The sequence below is a fragment of the Chionomys nivalis genome, chromosome 8 (genome assembly GCF_950005125.1).
Source record: "Chionomys nivalis chromosome 8, mChiNiv1.1, whole genome shotgun sequence".
NCBI lineage: Eukaryota > Metazoa > Chordata > Mammalia > Rodentia > Cricetidae > Chionomys > Chionomys nivalis.
The window spans coordinates 90,433,890-90,451,703 of NC_080093.1; the positions used below are offsets into that span (position 1 = coordinate 90,433,890).

A 17,814-nucleotide genomic window follows, 5' to 3' on the forward strand; every position below is an offset into this window, starting at 1 on the left:
GAACAGAGGCTATTTAAATTGCTCTACTTTGGCATCCTTAATAATTAATGAAGATTGGTACAATGAAAATCAGCAAGGTTTTCTGATAACTAGAATGGATGAACACACTTATTTAAACTAATTTAAGGCAGATTGTAGCATTTCCCCAGATGTATTTGCTGGTTGAGTTTCCCACTCAGTTATTCTAAAGGAATCTGTCACAGCCAAAAATATTAGCATCTCCTTCTAATAAGACAACTTTTCCTGAGTCACTATACATTTAAATGCATATTAGAAATAATCAAATATGAAAGAGGGTTTTGAATGGATACTGATTTTATCATACATTCTCATGTATAGCACATTATGTTTAAGCAGAAGAAATCAAAGGGGAAAAAGTTTTTTTAGAAGAAAATCTTCAAATAATAAAATATTAACTACTTTGTTTTTACTTATTTCATTTTAAAGGTAGAACCTTGAAGATGCTACCTAAATTGCTATTAGGCATCCTAGGCAAATGTGAAATTTGTGGGGCAGTGCTAGTGTTCTGTGTGTGGCAATTACTAATTTTTCAAGTCATCAAGTACTTTTTCTTTTGTGATTCTGGACCATGAATCTAGAATGGTACCTAGGTCTATAAATTTTTTTCCATACTTCTCTTCTAGCTCTGATCTGAAGTGACAGACAAACCATTTCCAATACGGCTGGGCAGATGAGTCTGGGGTGATGCTCCATGTGGCAAAATCACCTCCTGCTGCTCGATATTTCTTATATGGGAACCTCTGGAGATCATCTAAAATAAATGAACAATCACTTGCTACAGAAGTAGTACAGCAGTCAACGGCAAAGTAGTCTGTTTTATAATAATGCCATCCATTGACTGCCTTAGGACGGTGGAATGGCACACTGTGGTCTCCAGCATGTTCGTGAATGGTGTTGGTACAAATTGCTTTACAAAAAGGACACTGCTTCCAGCAGCCACAGAGATGCTCAGACAGAATTTTCTCAATGTCAGGAACCATTTCATCTATGGGCTTACTTGAGCAGTCCTCTTCGACTTTCCTCAGTGCAGGATCCAAAGCTGCCCTCATGGCTTCTTTGAGAAACTCAGCATCCTTTATCTCCTGATGCTCAATGCTTATCAGGTCTCTTCTTGGAAAGATCAGGTTGCTCCCTAGGTGATCACAGAACAAATCCAATCAGACAGATGCAGTGCTGCTATCATTTGCTACTTCTGTGATCTTATGAATGGCAGAGAGGATGGCATTCTTTATGTCTCCTAAACTAACTTATTTTTTTAAAAAAGTCTTTATTTTTTCACTTTCTTTTTCTGAACAGTAGCTTCTAATGTGGTCTCTAATGTAATCCCTGAAAAAGGATTCTGGAAGATGATTGTACTGCCAATAGTTATCAAAGTTTTCTTTTTCTGCCAGAGAAATGAGAACATGTTTCTCCAGGTTAGCCCTGTTTCCACTGAATGCAGGGCAAGTGACTCTCATGTCCCCAGTTACTTTAGGATCCATCATTTCCCATATAGTGGCAAAGATAGGAGGAGTGAGCTCGAGCCACAGGAAATCCACAAAAGATGTGATGGATGTGGCACCTTGGCAGGAGATCTTAAAACTCATGAAGAAATTGTCTTTCTTGCTCTCCAGATACTTCACAGGATCATTTGCTCTTTTAAATGCCTCATGAATTTCTTTGAAACTTTTAGATGCCATTTTTTTAAGAGAATTAATGGAGGTAATGAATCAAATGGACTTAACAGACATCTATAGAATATTCCACCCAAATAGGAGAGAATATACCTTCTTTTCTGCAGCTCATGGAACCTTCTCGAAAATTGACCACATACTCGGTAACAAAGCAAACATCCAGAGTTATAAAAAAAATATTAGTAACCACCTGTATCTTATCAGATCACCATGGATTAAAGCTAGAAGTCAACAACAATGCTACCCTTAGATGCCATTTGGAATAAGCACAAGGATAAGTCAATGATGTACTCTCTGGTAAATGTGTAGTTTTTCATAGGGGAAACAGATTTCAGTTCATTTTCTATTATCATCGGGATTTTATGAAAATCATGCTGACTGTAATCACGCTTTTCTTTCCAAACATTTTTAATTATTTCATCAAATCTTAAATAAATGTTGTTGGTAGTTGCATTAATTGACTCTTTATGGCAAGGTTCTAAACCTTTTGAAATTATATAATATCTTGTTTTCATTTGGACATGCTTGTCATAATTGATATCAAACATTTCTCCATTCTTTTTCTTTAGTCTTTCTGCGATATTTTTGTCCTTTTTGAAACACAGTAGGAAAATGTTTTCAGCATCTGAATCAATGTCAGGCTCTGTGACAAGGGCTCCAGTAAAAGACACATTGTAGATCCAATTTGTCCAAACTTCATTGAATTTCTCATGCAACTCTTCATCACTTAATTCTTTACCCTTCACACTCAAAGCCAACTTTTGGCTAATCTTTAACAGTTCCTTTTCATATTGTGACTTTTGATTACTAGTCTTTCTTGACTTTGTTTAAGACTGATGAGTTCATTGCATTTCCTTCTGGTGTCTGAAATAAGTGCATCTTTAAGCATTAATAGCTTATTTTCAAAATTGGCTTTCCATTGAACTAATGTTTCACTATCTGGGTCTTCTTCAAAATACTTGTCAAATTTTTGCTTGATGATTTCATATTTTGTACTGACTGGACCCTCCAGTGTAGTAATTGTGAGAGTCATGATTTTTCCATTCTGAATCTGATTGTTCAGCTGATTCTGTAATTCCAGCATATAACTCCTCCGCTCCCAGGTCCAGTTGCTATAAATGGTTTCCAGTTTGCTCATGACTATGACCTCTTGAGTCTTCCTGAAACTGAAAATGAAGTTCTCACTGACCAGTGCTTTCCACAAATCCTTAACTCGGAATTTCACATCTGAGATCTTCATGATCCTTCCTCTGAATTCCTGCTGGGCAATCCTAATAATCCCACTTTTCAACTCCTGGACGTTGTGGCTATAGTGAGGATTGGGAGGAGCCATTGGGGGATTGCCATCCCAGAGGTGAGCAAAGTAGTAGACATGACTATTGACATCAAATCTAATTACATCACTGAAGCAGGTTATGTCTGAGCACTCTTCCTGTTCAGCAGCTAATGCGGTCATCTCATCCAGTCTCTGCTCCAGTCTCCTTCGTCCTTCTACAGTTTGGTCTTTAGCTGTAATGTCTCCCACATTCTGATGGACAAAGATGCAACTGGGGGAGATTTTCACTTGTTTCATTCTCAGAAAGGCCTGGACAACAATTTGCAGGATATCCTGCATCTCTGATGGATTCTCCCCAAAAATATTGATCAGAGTCAAGTTTGCAAAGCCAATGACGAATGTTGCCAAGTTATTGTCCCAGATCCTGGATTTGTTGTTGAGTTCTGGAGCCCGAAGTCCTTCTGTGTCTACAACAAGCACAAAATCGAAGCCAAGTTCTTCTGTGAATGTCTCTTCCACCTTCAGGAGCTGCATGTAGGCCCCTTTGGTGCACCTGCATGCACTGGCTGTAAACTGCAGCCCAAACAGTGAATTCAGTAGGGTGGATTTTCCTGAGCTCTGTAGGCCAAGGACAGAGAGAACAGTCTTTTGTCTCCCACTTTCTCTGAGATCTTGTCCAAAACAGCTGCCACCCACTTTAGAGGCACATATGAAGCATCTCCATCCATCAGCTCAATGGGAACCCCAGCTACTATCAAATCTGCAGCAATCTGGGAGAGGCAGAGAAAAAGGCTCTCTCTAGAGGAGGAAATTTCTTCCAGAGCTTCATAAATCTGGCCAACTTCTCAGAGAAGGTGCTCCATTCCTAAAGTTCAGTTAAGAATCTCGGTAGAGATGGCTTCTATCTGCTTCTGCCAGAATGTCAGGGAGCTGCTCTTCTGTGCTTTCTGTTTTTCTGCCTGTACCTGTGACCACAAATATTGTTGTTTTCCATGTAAAATTTCCAAGTGTTCTGTAGTTAGATTTTCCAAAACCACATTTAACCAGTATAAGAAGTAGAATTAGAGATCATTTTCTGACTCTTCTTTGAGAATGTGTAGGACAGATTTCATGAAATCATTGAGAGGGGAAGCCTTTTTAAACTGCTGCAATTGTATTTTTTGTTTTTCTTTTTTAATGTCACTCTTGTGTTGTTCAATGCTCTGATGCCCTATTTCTTGCAGATGATAGAGTTCTTTGTCTTTCTTACACCAATGGTGCCACAGTTGTCCCTGAAGGGGCAGCAAGTTTTCTTTAATCTGAGATACCTTGGATTGCTCCAGGAGTTTCCTATTTGTCTGTGCTTTTTCTTTGGCCTCCTTCAATGCTCTTTGATCCTCATCAATCATGAATCCTTGCTTCTGAGCCATCTGTGAACAGTCTTCTACACCAAGAGCAGTGCCAGATACTTCTAGTAAATGTTCAATGGCAGTCGTGAGTTCTTCTGTTAATTCTGCTTCATTTCTATTCCTAATGCCAATCCTCACCCTTCTGTCTGAATAATTAGTCATGATTTTTTCTTTATCATCTATCAGGCAGATCACAGGTTTTGATGACTGCCACAGGTGTCTGACAAGGTTTTGGTTTTCTTTATTATTATCAGAAGTGGACATGAGGATTACAATGAGAGAAGAGACATCCTGCAGGAAGCTGAGTTGTTGTCTATGTTCTTTGGCATCTCCATGAAGATTGGTGAAGGTCACACACTTGTCAAATGTGTCCTCACCTTGACCCCCAGGACAGAACCAGGAGATCTCCACCACTCCCTCCATCAGGAGACAATATTTGCTGCTTCCTCTGCAGTGCCTGTGAAAAAACACATCCTGTTTATGTCTACTAAGGAGAAAGTTCATGATCTGAGATTTGGAAGCAGAGAAGTCATTTCCAACTCTAATGAAGGACACAATGGGGGTAGAGACGACACAGCACATCTGCTGATTCCTGTGACTGTAGCTCTTGTCCTGTGCTGATTTACTTAACTCTTTCCAACTTCTCCTGATTTGTCTGAGACACCAAAGAGAGAATTTTATCTGAGAAGTATTGGGAACTGGTACCACAAGGGGGAGTGCAAACTGACAAATGGAAAGTTTGGACAAAATGTATTGTCTGGCAAGATCATCTGCACAGTGAAAAATGGCCATCTGTATGTCCATTGGGTGAATGTGGGCCTGGGACTCAATGGGTGAAGAATTAGTGACTTCATTACTGTCATCAAACAGCTGCTCTTCGTATGGATCAATAACATCATTTTTCTGGTTGGAGGGACCAACAGAGTCTTGGGCATCTGCATTTCCATCATTTTTGAAGACAAGATATCTGAACCCACAATCTAGCATCAATAGCTTTTGTAGGAAATAGAAAGGAAGTCCCTGTTCAGATATTGGCTGTGTATTGTACACAGAAGTCTTATAGATCAGATGGAAGTCAGCTCTGCTCATCCTTTTTGGGTAGTGATGTTCTAGACGCAGACATTGGAGTAAATCTAGAAAAGTCCTTTATCTATTACCTCTTTTTTATTGTTATCATCATTTTGTTGTTCATAAGTTTCTTCGTTTTTATTCAGGAGACTTTGCAATTGCTTTTTTACTTCATCCATTTGCAAAGAAGATATGGTATCTTCATAGTTCCCATCAATGAGTAATCTCAAATTATTCTCTAGATTCTCCTAATCATGATCAGTTCCAAATTTTGTAATGAGATGTGCAACTCTAGTAGAAAGTAAGTGCTCCATATGCTGCTTTGTTAATGTCAAGCGTTGTGCTTTTTCATCTGGAGAAATGGCTGAGAGTCCAACTGTGGCTTTCAGAGCTTTGAGAACTAAGAATGCCTGTGCACTGTCAGTGCAGATAATTTTTAGCTCCTGATATCTGTTTTGGACAGACTGTATTTCTTTTAGGAGAAAATTTAACTCAGTGCACCCCAGGAGAGGCTGGAAAACATTGCTTTCCAGCTGATAGCCTGCACCAGCTGCAATGGAGAGTAGTAGCAGCTGCGTGTCTGGCTGCTCTGCTTCTCTGAGATAGTTCAAGAACACCCCAAGAACTGTGGTGACATCATCTGTAGCCTTTCTTTGATCCTCTTCCATTATTTTTGGGGACTCGGATGTCATGTTTGCTTCTGTGAGAGATATTTTGATTTCTTTTAAATTTTTCAAGAATTCAGACAATTCAGTGATTTTGATTTGGTGTTCCTCTGACCCTGTCTGGTTGGTCCACTGCATGATCAACTTCATCTGAGGAAAGTTTTTCACTTTGTGTACATAAGGTTCTAGAAGGCTGCGGAATTGAGATTTAATAAACTGATTTTTTTTAGTGGAAGATTTTTTTGCAAAAGTTGACAGTGTTTATAAGAAAATTTTGTAGATTACAATTTGTGAGACATTTATTAATCCAAACATCATAACCTTTTGTTTTGTGAGCCAATGTTTGCATAAAATACATCAGGCAGTTAAGCTGTTTTTCAGGATCTGAGACCTCCCAGGATTTCATATCATTCAGGAAAAGTCCTGTTTCCTTTATGGTACTCAGCATATGTTCTCCAGGCTGGATGTGGGCAGCAAGGCCTGTCAGAGCAGTATAGTTTTCTGCCAGACAGTTAGCCACCAGAAAGGGGTCCTTAAAATTGCTTCTGTGATTTGATAAGATAATATCCCAAATGGGTACCAGCTGAAGTTCTTGGTCAATGACACGCCAGGTTTTGTTGCTAGCAAGAAGGCCAGTTGTCCACTGAACAATCCCATTTGCTTCTGATGGTCCACCTATCTGGCCCCAGACAATTGGATTTTGATTTGGAGCTGTTCATCAGCTGAATTTTTGTAGGATCTTGTTGACTGTATGTCTGATGTTGTCATCCCTCCCCCAACTTCAACTCCGAAGCCATTGTAGCTCTCTCTCTCTCTTTTTTTTTTTTTTTTTTTTTTTTTTTTTTTTTTTTTGGTTTTTCGAGACAGGGTTTCTCTGTGGCTTTGGAGCCTGTCCTGGAACTAGCTCTTGTAGACCAGGCTGGTCTCGAACTCACAGAGATCCGCCTACCTCTGCCTCCCAAGTGCTGGGATTAAAGGCGTGCGCCACCACCGCCCGGCTGTAGCTCTCTCTTATGTAACTATCCAAAGCCTCTTCTGTCTGCTGCTTCACAAGATCCAGCTGGTCACTTTTGAAACCATCTGAAATGGCCTTCCAGCAGTAGATTCCCCCAAGGTGCAGAGGGCCTTGATTAGCATGAGAGCCAAATCTGTTGAAGAAATTTTCAGTCCTGTTCCTGACTAAAAGGAATCTGTCTGGTCCATCAGTGTGTTCCAGTTGTTCTTCAATGATTTTCAGTTCCTTGAGAGCAGCAGTGGAGAGCTGAAGCTGATCTTTGCAAAAGTGGAAGGAGACTAGTGGGTTGTATTTGAACATCGATGAGCAGAAATAAGTGTGCTTAGAATCTGATTGTTGGACATCTTTGGACTCTAAATGCTTGACTGTATCCATTCCACCTTCCAAATTAAATCCCCAGCCTCCACCCTTGGTTAAAAGTGTTAACTGGAAACCAATCTTCTCCACAATTTCAGTGAACAGGGATCCTTCTTTAGAAGATGTGAATTCTTTTGTTTCCATCCGTTTTCCTTGCTCAGATCCAAATAAGAACAATTCCTTGGGGACACTGAGTAGTTCTTCTCTCCTTGTTGCCAAGTCCTTTTGGTGGCAGGTCTTATAAATTCCCTGCAGCACCAGCCCACCAGATGTGAATCTTAGCAGGTCTCTCTCTGAGAAGTTTTGACTTTTTATCATTGTCGCTTTTATGTGACAAAGATGTTTCTCCATTGTTTCAGTGATATCTTTGAGGGGTACTTCATGCCCTGGCCAGCACTCTTCAGGGATCTCCATTGCTTGCCTCAATTCTGCTTCATTCCTCCTCACTTCCTCTTCCTGTCTGTGTTTCCCTTCTGACTGCAAGGCCCTCAGTTCCTGCAGTGCCTTTTCTGCCTGCTGCTTCCTGTTCCTTATCATCTCCCCAAGAATCTCCTGGAACTCTGCAACATTGTTTGGCTGTGAGAGGTCAAGCAGCTTCTCCAGAGCCTTTTATTCCCATGTGTATTGTGTCTGGGACTTCAGCTTCTGGAGGTCTTGTTCTTCTAAGTGTTGTAAGGCCTGGGCATAGGTCACACCCAGGTCTTCCTGAAGCTTAGGCAGCCAGTAGTCAACAGACAACCCCACTTCTGTCAGCATCTCCTGGAGATCTTGCCTTCTAGGCTGGGGCTCATGAGGGAAGTACTTTGTTGTTTCCATTTCTCTGTGAAAAATAGATATTTATTTATTCTGTGTCCCAACTATAAGAAATCTTATCCACATTATCCAATATGTAAGTGTTTTTAGGAGACCAGTCTCCAAAGTTTTTGATGCCTTCATCTAATTGTCTTATTTACATTTATTTAAAATCTTTGCTGTGTTATTTTCTGTTTACTGAATATAATTTATGTATCTAGCTATCATTAAGAACTTTAATGTAGTAGACTGGTTTTATACCTTTCCTCCTACATTGACTCAACATCAGAACCATTATGTTAATAATTAAATTTTAATACATAATTAGGTGACAACCAATTTTTTATCTCACAATAAGAGCAATTTCCATATGCTAATTAACTTTTCTATATTTGTTTCTGTGAAACGTGTGTTTACTGTTTCCAATGAAATCTCCCTGAATACATTGTAAGTTATGTAGTATTAATTTGACCTGCTATCATAAATAAATTTCTACTTTGCTGGTTGCTTACTTCTAATTTTTCATTTTGTTCTAGTTTACTATCTTAGAGTATTTTCTATTGAAATAAAACATTGTGATTAAGGCAACTTGTAAATGAATTTGTTTAATTTGGAGCTTATGATTTTAGATGGTTAGAGTCTATGATCATCATGTTAGGAGGCTCGGCAGCAGTCAGGTAGGCATGGTACTAGAGCAGTAACTGATAGCTCACATTTTGAAACACAAGAACAGATGGAAAGCAAAAGAGTTAGTATGTCTGTGTGTGTGAGAGAGAGAGAGATAAAGGAGGACAAAGACAGAGAGACAGAGAAACAGAAAGAGAGATTGGAGAAAGTGGAGGAAGGGAAATGGAGGGAATGGAGGGAGAGATTAGAAAGAGAAAAAGAGAGAGAAAGAGTAAAAGGGAGAGACTGGGAATGTCTTGAATCTTTTGAAACCTTAAAGCCCACTTCTAGTGACATGCCTCCTCCAACTTGGCCATACCTCCTAAACCTTCACAAGGAATTTAACCAACTGGGAATTAAGCATTCATAGATATGAGCCTATTGCTGTTCTCATTCAAACCACCATGTAAGCAGAGACTGTTTGTTAGTTTCCCACTGCCCAGACCCGAATAATCACACAGAAGCTATATTAATTACATCACTGCTGGCATATTAGCTCAGGCTTCTTATTAACTAGCTCTTATATCTTAAATCAACCCATTTTCATTAATCAATGTATCACTAAGAAGGTGTGGCCTACTGGCAAGGTTCCAGGTTATCTTTCTCTTTCGGCTGCTGCATGGCATCTCATTGACTGGACTTACTTTCTCTATATATCTCTGTTCTGGTTTCCCATCTGGCTTTACTCTGTGAACCCATTGGATTAAGCAGTTTTATTCATCAACCAATAAAAGCAACACATAAACATAAGGACATCCCATATCATCTCCCCTTTATGTCTAAGTAAAAAGATTTTAACTTTAGCATAATAAAATTATATATGCAAAACAGTTAATAAGTAAGAATTATAGTTACAATATTTTATCCATTTATATTAGGCAAATTAAGAAAAATTCTCTATCATATATCTTATCTTTGTGAGTCTAAAGTTTTATTTATAATTTATCCTTTATCATAACTAAGGAGAACTATAACTATATATCTTCAGCTCTGCAAAGACACCAGAAGGATATAATAGTACCTAAGTAAGCAGAAAGTGCATTGTAAGTAACTTCCAAATTTTAGAATTGACAAAAACATCTTGCTGCCTGGAAAGTTACCCAAAGTTTTTTGTAGTGTTGGGACATCTATTTCAGCCGACAGACCTATAGTATACAACAGACTTTTGCATGAAGCAGGAAATTTGAAGATCTGTTCTGTCTTATAATGGCAAGGTTCATCAGTTGCTTTTTTCTGTGTCCTGAAGAATGTCTGCAGGAGTCCTGAAGAACAGTCTCACCTTCTTTAGGCAATTCAGCAGTCATTTTTATGTGGGCCCTGCATGTCTGTTTTATAGAACATACCATCAAGCAGTCCAGGCAACAGCAGTTTCTTGCCTTGTCAATTGAAGCCAAATGGAATGCCATTGGCTCAAACTGATTAATTCATCAATCAATAAAAACAACGCATACAGAAAGACATCCCATATCACCACCACATACTTCTCTCAGCACCCCCAAACCCATGGCTATACCATAATGCAAAATACATTTAGTTCAATTTCAAAATCCTTCATATTCTTTCAGTCTCAGCACTGTTTAAAATTTAAAGTTTTAGCTACAGTACTGAAAAGAGCCTGGTATTAGCATAAGAACAGACAGGAGGACCAATGGAACCAAATAGAAGACTCGGATATCAATCCACACATCTTCAAACACCTGATCTTTGATAAAGAAGCAAAAAATATCAAATGGATAAAAGAGAGCTTATTTAACAAGTAGTGCTTGGATAACTGGATATCAACATGTAGAAAAATGAAAATAGACCCATAACTATCATGTACAAAATTCAAGTCCAAATAGATCAAAGACCTCAACATAAAGCCAGTCACACTGAACCTCATAGAAGAGGAAGTGAAAAGTACACTTGAACGTATTGGCACAAGAGACCACTTTTTAAATATAAGCCCAGCAGCACAGACACTAAGAGAAACAATTAATAAATGGGACCTCCTGAAACTGAAAAACTTCTATAAAGCAAAGGACACGGTCAACAAGACAAAATGACAGCCTTCAGATTGGAAAAAATCTTCACTAACTCCATATCAGACAGAGGTCTAAACTCCAAAATATACAAAGAACTCAAAAATTGGACACCAAAAGATCATATAATCCAATAAAAAAAATGGAGTATAGACCTTAATAGAGAACTCTCAACAGAAGAATCTAAAATGGCTGAAAGACACTTAAGGAAAGGTTCACCCCCTTAGTCATCAGAGAAATGCAAATCAAAACAACTCTGAGATTCCATCTTACACTTGAAAGAATAGCCAAGATCAAAAAAACAAAACAAAACAAAACAAAAAAAAACTGATGACAACTTATGCTGGAGAGTTTGTGGAAAAAGGGGAGCGCTCTGTATTGCTGGTGGGAATGAAAGCTGGTACAACCCCTTTGGATGTCAGCATGGCAATTTTTCAGAAAATTAAAAAACAACCTTCCTCAAGACCCAGTAATACCACTTTTGGGTATATATCCAAAAGATGCTCAATTGTGCCACAAAGACATGTGCTTAACTATGTTCATAGCAGCTTTGTTTGACAGCCAGAACCTGGAAACAACCTAAATGTCCCTCAACTGAAGAATGGATAATAAAAATGTGGTACATTTACACAGCAGAAAAAAGTAATGATAGCTTGAATTTTGCAGAAAAATGGATGGAGCTAGAAAACATTATTTTGAGTGAGGTAACCCAGACACAGAAAGACAGTTATCACATATACTCACTCAAAGGTGGTTTTTAAACATAAAGCAAAGAAAGGCAACCTACAAAACAGAGAACTTAGACAACAATGAGGACACTAAGAGAGACTTACAGAGATCTAATCTACATGGGAATTAGAAAGTGGAAAAAGACAAGCTCTCCTGAGTAAATTGGGAGCATGGGGACCTTGGGGGAGGATGGAAGTAGGGAAAGGAGAGGCAGGGAGGAGAACAGAGAATAATGTAGGCTCAGTAAATATCAATAAAATTGAAAAACTCAGTTTCTTCTGAGACCAAAGACAATTTCTGAATTGTAACTCCCCATAAAATCAGAAACCAAATTGCATATTTCCTACATACAATGGAGCAGAATGTGAATTACCATTCCAGATGGCAAAAACTAGGGCAAGACCAGAATCTAGAACCACAAACTCCAAATTCCATAATACTCTCTGTCTTATATCAAAGGCTGTAGATGGCTCCAACCTTCTGACTTTGATGATTAGACCACCACATATTAAAGCTGGATATCATCAACAACAGAAACAGCAGAAAGCCTATAAACTCATGGGAATTCAAAAACTGTCTACTGAATCAAGGTAGAATAAGGAAAGAAATTAAAGACTTCATAGAATTCAATGAAAGTGAATGAACAATGTATTCAAACTTATGAGATACAATGAAAGCAGTTCTAAAAGGAAACTCATAGCACCAAGTGTCTACATAATAAAATTAGAGAGAGCTGATACTAGCAATATAGCATCACAACTGAAAGTTTAGGTAAAGAAAAAAGCAAGCACACCCAAGAGGAGTATATGGAAGCAAATAAACTGAGGGTTAATATCAATAAAATAGAAACCAAAAACAATACCCCCTCTCAAATTAATAAAACAGAGAGTTGATTCTTTGAAAAAATCAACAAGATAGACACACCCTCATTCAAACAGAGTAAATGCAGAGAGAGAATATCAAAATTATCAAAATCAGAAATGAATAGGGGGACATAACAGACACTGTGTAGATCCAAAGAATCATAAAGTTGTACTTTAGAAACATTCAGTCCACTAAATCAGAAAATCTAAAAGAAATGGATAAATTTCTTGGTTGATATCAATTACCAAAGTTAAATTAGAATCAGATTAATCATTTAAATAGATCTATAATTCCTAAGGGAATAGAAGCAGTCATTAAAATCTCCCATGCCACCAAAAAAAAAAAAAAAAAAAAGCCCAGAGCCAGATGCTTTTAGTGCAGAATTCTGCTAGACCTTTAAAGAAGAACTAATACAAACACTCCTTAAATTATTTCTAAAATAGAAATGAAAGGAACTTAGCCAAATTCATTTTATGAGCCCACGGGCCTCAGTCATCTTAATACCCAAACTGTGCAAACCAAACAAAGATTCAACAGAGAAAAAAAATTTAGTACCTTTTGACCATAGATTAAAAAATACTCAATAAAATATTCACATACCTAAACCAAGACATCAAAGATCATACATATCAAGTAGATTCATCCCAGAGGTGTATAGATTATGAATCAAAATATGAAAATCAGTCAATGTAATCCATTTTCTATACAAACTGAAAGAAAAGAAAACCATATGATCATCTCATTAGGTACTGAAAAGGTCTTTGACAAAATCCAATACCTCCTCATGATGAAAGTCTTGGAGAGATCAGATATACAAGGGTCATAACTAAGAATATTGAAAGCAATTTACAGCAAGCAGACAGCCAACATCAAACTTAATGAAGTGAAACTCAAAACAATTCTACCAAAACCAAAATTTAAAAAAAGCTGTCCACACTCTCCATATCTATTCAATATAGTAATTGAAATTTAAACTAGAGCAAGAAGACAACTGAAGGAAATCAAAGGGATATGAATTGGAAAGAAAGAAGTCAAATTATGGCTAATTTGCGACGATATAATGGTATCTGTTGTATGAGAGGGCCCCTTGTTTGTCCCAGTTGCCTGGCTAGCTTATACCTGAAATAACCACACAGAAATTATATTCATTAAAACACTGCTTGGCCATTAGTTCTAACTTCTTATTGGATAACTCTTACATATTAGTTTAACCCATCTCCATTGATCTGTGTATCACCACATGGCAGTGGCTTACCAGAGATTCTAACTGGCGTCCGTCTCAGGCAGAGGATCCATGACTTTTCTCTGACTCTGTTTTCTTCCTCCCAGCATTACATACTGTCTTCTCTCCCTACATAAGTTCTACCCTATTAGGCCAAAGCAGTTTTTTTATTCATTAACCAATGAAAGCAACACATTTATATCTACTTTATCTCTTATCATAACTGAGGAAATTTATATTATTACTATCTATTCTTTAATTAATATTACCTAAGTAAACAGGAAGTATATTGCAAGCAACTTCCAAAACTCTAGAATTGACAGAGACATCTCACTGCCTGGACAGTCACCCAAAGTTCTTCTGTACCATTGGGGCATCCATCTTCAGCCTACAGGCCCATAGTGTCCAGGAGACTTTTCCATGAAGCAGGGAATTTCAAAGACAGTTCAGTTACTTTCTTCTGTGTCCTGCAGAATGTTTCTCAGACTCATGAAGCAGGAACCCTGAAAGACTATCTTACCTTTAGGCAAGTTCAGCAGTCATCTCTCTGTGGGTACTGCATGTCCAGTGAAGCTGTCTAGGCAAGAGCAGTTTCATCACCAAATGACAACCAGCTCCATAAGAAATCTCGTCGATGCTCTCATCTTCTTCTTAGAGTAGCTGGTGCTGCCAGGAGCAGATGTATCTCACTGTCATGAAAAGTCTTAAGTTATTAAAGATTTTAAATGCATATTCTGAAGGTATCTGAAAGATTTGAAGAATCCCTATGCATTTGAAATACTTCTCAGTACATCTAGAAAATCTAACTAATATGACTACAAACTTTATTATTATAGATGAGTATCTATTAGCCTATATTTCTTAATTATACATTACATTTAAAATGAACTACACAATCACAATACCTTAATCAAGATCAGAAATACATATACATATAACAAAATTGACCTTAATTTTGTATTAATAAACCAAAATCAATACTAATGCAAATTATTCATATCTATATCATCTCCCCCTTTAAATGTAACCAAACAGTTACAAACAATATTTGGGAATATGGGCATAGTTATTTCTCTCCAAACCTCTTCCTGCTGTATGAGAGTGCTATTAATCAGGTCTTCCATGGTGTGTCCTATATGTTAGGTTCATCTCAGTCACCAGTTGGGCAAAGTAAGTTTTTGAGGGTGTTCACAGTGACCTTTCAGGAGGTCTTGGTCCATAAAACCATATTGGTGTAGAATCAATCCACAGGTTCTCATCTTCTGTGAAAACAAAAGAAGAACCTCTATTCCAAAGCACTATATCCTAAGACCCAAATTCTGAAGTCAAAATACATTTATAATATATATGCTGGTTTAGCTTAGCAGCCCATATAATAAAATGTCTCTCTGTACTTATCTCTTTCACAGTCAAAAACTTCGAAGAAAACACAATAATATACAAAATCCAGACTCTTCATAAATTTTCCATTTTTACATGGCTTATTTTTCTTTACTCCTTTTAATCTATGACTATCTGTACTCTGTCTCTTTAAAGACTTTACCCTTTTTAAAAGCATTAACTTTATTTTATGACTCTCTATACTCTTTTTCTTCTCTTTCCCAAGCCTAGGTACATTTATCCAACACTGTTACACATTTAGAGGTCCTTTATGTCTGAGTCTGTCCTATTGTGAATCTGTAATTCTTTATTGTCCAGGAACACATTTGCTTTGTGATTTTAAAATGCTAAGAGCTTAAGAATCAAAGCAGTGACATTCCCAGGTCAAATACAGGGACAGTGGGTTTGCCCCACCCAGTCCAGCAGAGCCACTCATGCCTCTGAGAGCCAAGCACACTGCCTCACTTCCATGTGTAAAGCTGGTCCACATTGCCATCAAGCAAGCCATAGAACTTTACTCACAAACCCCACCCAAATGCCTGCAAGAGCCAGAGGTTGTGCTAGCAGCATAGCGCAGAAAGCCTGCATTTTAAAACTGCCACTTTTTTCCTACTATGGCTGATGAGTCAGGAAAATCTCACTGCAGCACACCACCAGCAAACAGCAAAAAGCTGTGTTAAACTCCCTATCTATCTATCTATCTATCTATCTATCTATCTATCTATCTATCTATCATCTATCTATCTATCTATCTATCTATCTATCTATCTATATCTATCTATCATCTATCTATCTATAGTCGGATTTTTTTTAACCCCTCGCAGGTTTTACATGGAGTTAGTTGACCATGTTGGAGCACTAATTGTTGTATGAGAGGGCTCCATGTTTATCCTGGCCACCTGGCTAGCTTATACCTGAAATAACCACACAGAAATTATATTCATTAAAACACTGCTTGGACATTAGCTCTAACTTCTTATTGAATAACTCTTACATATTAGTTTAATCCATCTCCATTAATCTGTGTATCATCACATGTCAGTGGCTTACTAGAGATTCTAACTGGCGTCCGTCTCAGGCAGAGGATCCATGACTTCTCTCTGACTCTGTTTTCTTCCTCCCAGAATTCCATTCTCTCTTCTCTGCCTACCTAAGTTATGCCCTATCAGGTCAAAGCAGTTTCTTTAGTCATTAGCCAATGAAGGCAACACATAAACAAAAGGACCTCCTACACCAGGTATATGAAAGAGACTCAAAAATTTTATCAAGGAACTCCTATAGCTTATAAACATCTTCTTCAACTAAGTGACGGGGCACAAGATTAACTAAAAAGCAAGCAATCATTAGCCCTTCTATACACAAAGGACAAAGAGGCTAAGAAAAAAAATCAGGAAAACAACCTTCCCAATAGCCTCAAATTATATAAAATAACTTGTGGTAATTCTAACCAACCAAGTGAAAAACTTGTATGATCAAACTTCAAGTCTTTGAGGAAAGATATTAGAAGATAAAAATATCTCCCATGCTCATGTATCAGTAGGATTAACATACTAAAAATGATCATCTTACCAAAAACAATCTACATATTGAACTCACTTCCGATCAAAATTCTAAAACAACTCATTACATACCTTTAAACCACAATACTCAACCCCATGGAAAAAGAAAATCAGCTAAAGCAATACTGGAAAATAAAATAACTTTTGGAGATATGACCATCCTTGATTTCAAGCTCTACTTATAGAGCTATAGTAATAAAAACTGCACGGTACTGACATAAGAATAGACACACTGCCTAAAGTTATTGAATTGAAGATGCAGCAAAATATCTGCCTACCTATAGGCACCTGACTTTTAATATGAATCCAGAAATAAACAGTTAAAAAAAAGAAAACATCTTCCACAGATGGTGCTGGTCTACCTGGATGTATGCATCTAGAAGAATGCAAAGAAATCCTTATCTATCACCATGCACAAAATTCAGCTCCACATGGATCAAAGACCTCTGCATAATAAACACAGATACACTGAACCTGATAGAAAAGAAAGTGGGGAATAGCCTTTAACTCATTGGCACAGAATTCAACTTTGGGAACACAGTACTGATAGTGCAGGCACTAAGATAAACACTCGATTAATGGGACCTAGTGAAACTGAAAAACCTCCTGTAAGGCAAAGTACACTGCCAATAGGACAAAAGAGCAGCCAACATAATGGGAAAAGATTTTCACCAGCTCCACATCTGACAAAGAACTAACATCCAAAATATGTAAAGAACTCAAGAAACTTGACATCAAAAAATCAAATTAATAATGGGATACAGATCTAAACATAGAATTCTGAACAGAAGAATCTCACATGGCAGAGAAACACTTAAAGGATCATTCAACAGCCCTAGTCATCAGGAAAATCGAAACTACTTTGAGATTCCATTTTACTCCTGTCTGAATGGCTAAGATGAAAAGCACAGGTGGCAGTATATACTGGTAAGGATGTAGAACAATGTAAACACTCCTCCATTGCTGGTGAAAGTGAAAGCTTATACATCCACTATGGAAATTACCATGGTGGTTCCTCAAAAAATTAGGAGTCAATCTACCTCAAAACCCAGCTATTTCAATCTTTACACCAAAGACATCTCCATCCTACCTCAAGGACACTTGTTCAACTCAGCTTG

General features: G+C 37.8%; 1 protein-coding gene across 1 annotated transcript; it reads right to left on the reverse strand.

Annotated features, from left to right (window-relative positions):
• Positions 1 to 542: 542 nt before the first annotated feature.
• Positions 543 to 8,279, reverse strand: LOC130879942 (interferon-induced very large GTPase 1-like). The gene is given in 8 exon segments (XM_057778759.1): positions 543 to 1,702; positions 1,954 to 2,502; positions 2,505 to 3,608; positions 3,611 to 5,500; positions 5,503 to 6,334; positions 6,336 to 6,778; positions 6,781 to 6,895; positions 7,083 to 8,279. Coding segments are annotated over 8 exon segments (7,290 nt in total).
• Between the last annotated feature and the right edge of the window lie 9,535 nt (positions 8,280 to 17,814).